The sequence below is a fragment of the Penaeus monodon genome, unplaced genomic scaffold (genome assembly GCF_015228065.2).
Source record: "Penaeus monodon isolate SGIC_2016 unplaced genomic scaffold, NSTDA_Pmon_1 PmonScaffold_3146, whole genome shotgun sequence".
In the NCBI taxonomy this organism is placed as follows: domain Eukaryota; kingdom Metazoa; phylum Arthropoda; class Malacostraca; order Decapoda; family Penaeidae; genus Penaeus; species Penaeus monodon.
The window spans coordinates 5,795-8,586 of record NW_023657841.1 but is presented as its reverse complement, the minus strand read 5'-3'; the positions used below and the strand labels follow the sequence as shown (position 1 = coordinate 8,586).

Sequence of the window (2,792 nt, the reverse complement as noted above, 5' to 3'; positions counted from 1 at the left end):
TATATATACAGAATATATATGTATTATGCATTAATCAGCGGTAAACCATAATTTGATATGAATGTTTTTAATAATAAGCATATAATTAACAAAAATAAGAATTTATATACTTAGGATATACTTAAACTGAAAGAAATATTAACATTTCAATGAATGGATATGACTATGTAACTAAGCAAACAATTGCCATACAAAAGGTTCACTTTAGATAAAGAATCACACGTACAAAGATAATATTCATGTTTTTACATATGCAGAACACAAGTTCTTGCATATACCTACAAGATATTGTTCTGAAACAATCAGAAACTGTGAATGATGGTAAATGACACGGCATTCTGTCAGTCAAAGTACGTAGATGCGTGACAGAGGGTGTGACCGGAGAGTATAAAAGCCATGTCCGTCCCTTCCTTCATCACTCCACACTTACAACCCGCCGTCATGAAGATCATTGTAAGTCAGATCTTGCTGTGTTACAGTGAATATAACAAAACAAGAATACATATCAATATTCACTTCATATAAGCTACAGTTTATATACATATAAAGACAAACACCATACACATTTATCAAAAAACATGTATGTATGTATTTAAATATGTACCAAATATATATACATACATATACATATAAATGGTAAAAGATTTTTTCGTGTTAATGCTATGGTAGAAAAAACCCCCTATGCAAAAACTAGATTTATTGAAAATGAAACTACTGTTTCGAAATCCACCTGATTTCATCTTCTAGTCTGAAGATGGAAACCAGGATTTCGAAACTGTAGTCTCATTGTCAATAAATCTAGTTCTTGCATTGTGGGATTTTCTATTATACATACATATACGTCTGTATGGATGCGTTTATGTAAACGCGCACACACAAACATACATACACGCACATACACACACATATATATAGTATATTTATATGTATGTATATATACGCATATTTATGCATACATATGTTAATATACAAATATATTTGCGTCTTTATGTATATATATAATATACATTTGTGTATGTAGTAATATTTGTAGTTTTAGAACTACCTTTTCTGTCTTACTGATCTTATAACTATCCAGCTTGTAGTTCTGTTGGCTGCCGCAGTGGCAGCAGAGCAGAAGAGGGAAGCTGAGCCCCACTATGGCTACGCTGGATACTACGGCTTCCCCTACTACTCATACGGCTATAACTATGGAGTCCCTGCTCATGCACATGCTATAGGCAAACGTGAAGCCGAACCGCATTACGGACATTATGCAGGCTACGGTTATACGCGTGGATACCTATATGCCCCACACGCTCACTCCTACGTCCATACCCACGGCATCGGTAAGAGGGAGGCTGAGGCCGATCCTGAGCCTCATTATGGAGTCTATGGTCCTGGCCTTTATCGCCCTTATGGCTTTGGCTTCTATGGATCTTATCGTTACGGATACTAAGGCGTGAATAATCAATCATGAATAAATGAACTGCAATATTTACCTGTCTTTCACTTCCATTCCATGGGTCCCTAAAAATAGACAAACAAAATTATATATATGATTGACGAACAAGTGGGTAATGACAACGTAAACGTGAGGACACCGTAGTAGTTAACAATGATTAATCTTTAGATTCACAGTTTCGATAATTCATACCTATATCCTCTTTTCAAGAAGAACAATTATTAAAGACGATTGCAGCCACACAAAATGAATGATTTTTGCATATAAACAGTTATTATAAAAATTACACAAATCATGACAGATACAATACAGTTAACAAATCTCAACAGCAGCATGGTCTGAAGTATTGTAGTTACTTTTTAATTTCTTTGAATAAAGGGGGCTTCAGAAGCCAGAAAGAGATGGGCAAGAATGTTTACAGTAAATGTTAAGAATGTGTGTTTTCCAATGGGAGAACGGGCGGAATGACCGTTTTATAAGACGGTTCTGAGTTAAGTTTTTATTTTTATTCAGTATTCCTTTGCCTCAAAAAGTTACTTTAATCCTTTTCTGATCATGTTTAATCATTCTCTTACTTTCACATATTATTTTCAATGATAATGCCTGGCATTCATACCCATCAAACACCTTATAGTATAAATACCCGTTAATCATATATATTTATACTACTCGTGTGTCGGTGAACATTTTGACAGGAAGTACACCAGAGTACAGAAACATGTGAGGTAACTGTCCCCGGGGAAATGCATAACAAAAATGACAGTTTTAAAGGGGTTTAGTTTGTTTCCCTTTTCCAATGCCTACCAAACCTAGATGAAATAAATTCTTCCACGGAGAGATTTCTCGATCCCCCGTAAAATATGGAAATATAAAATTGTATGATATGCAATAGAATAGTGTACAACAGTCACCTTTATTCATCATTATACCAAGACACCAAACAGCTGGCCCGAATTTTGTTTGGTTTTTTTGGAAATTTATTCTAAGGCTAAAAACCCAAGTCAATCATTAATAAATTCACGAACTGCCAATGCAAGAGCATTATCTAATATAAAGAATTCTGTTGTATAAGGTTGTTACAATACAGGTATCCAAATTTATATACATACGGTATTTACATGACATATTAATCCTTCCAGTAAAATAAAAACCCTTTTAGTTTTTCTACAAAATTTGTACATTATATGCACTATAATATTATATATATATATATATATAATATATATATATATATATATATATATTATATAATATGTAATATATATAAACATACATTAATACGTATTATATGCATAATATGCGTATGTGTATGTGTGGGAAGAGCACCCCTATTTTTGATATTTTAATG

At 33.1% G+C, this 2,792-nt stretch overlaps 1 protein-coding gene across 1 annotated transcript; it reads left to right on the top strand.

Moving 5' to 3' along the window:
- The first annotated feature begins 431 nt into the window (after positions 1–431).
- On the top strand, positions 432–1,449 carry LOC119570557 (shematrin-like protein 1). Its single transcript, XM_037918244.1, has 2 exons — positions 432–453; positions 1,079–1,449. The coding sequence occupies exons 1-2, from the start codon at positions 442–444 to the stop codon at positions 1,436–1,438; spliced, it is 372 nt and encodes a 123-aa protein (XP_037774172.1). The 5' UTR covers positions 432–441; the 3' UTR covers positions 1,439–1,449.
- The last annotated feature ends 1,343 nt before the right edge of the window (positions 1,450–2,792 follow it).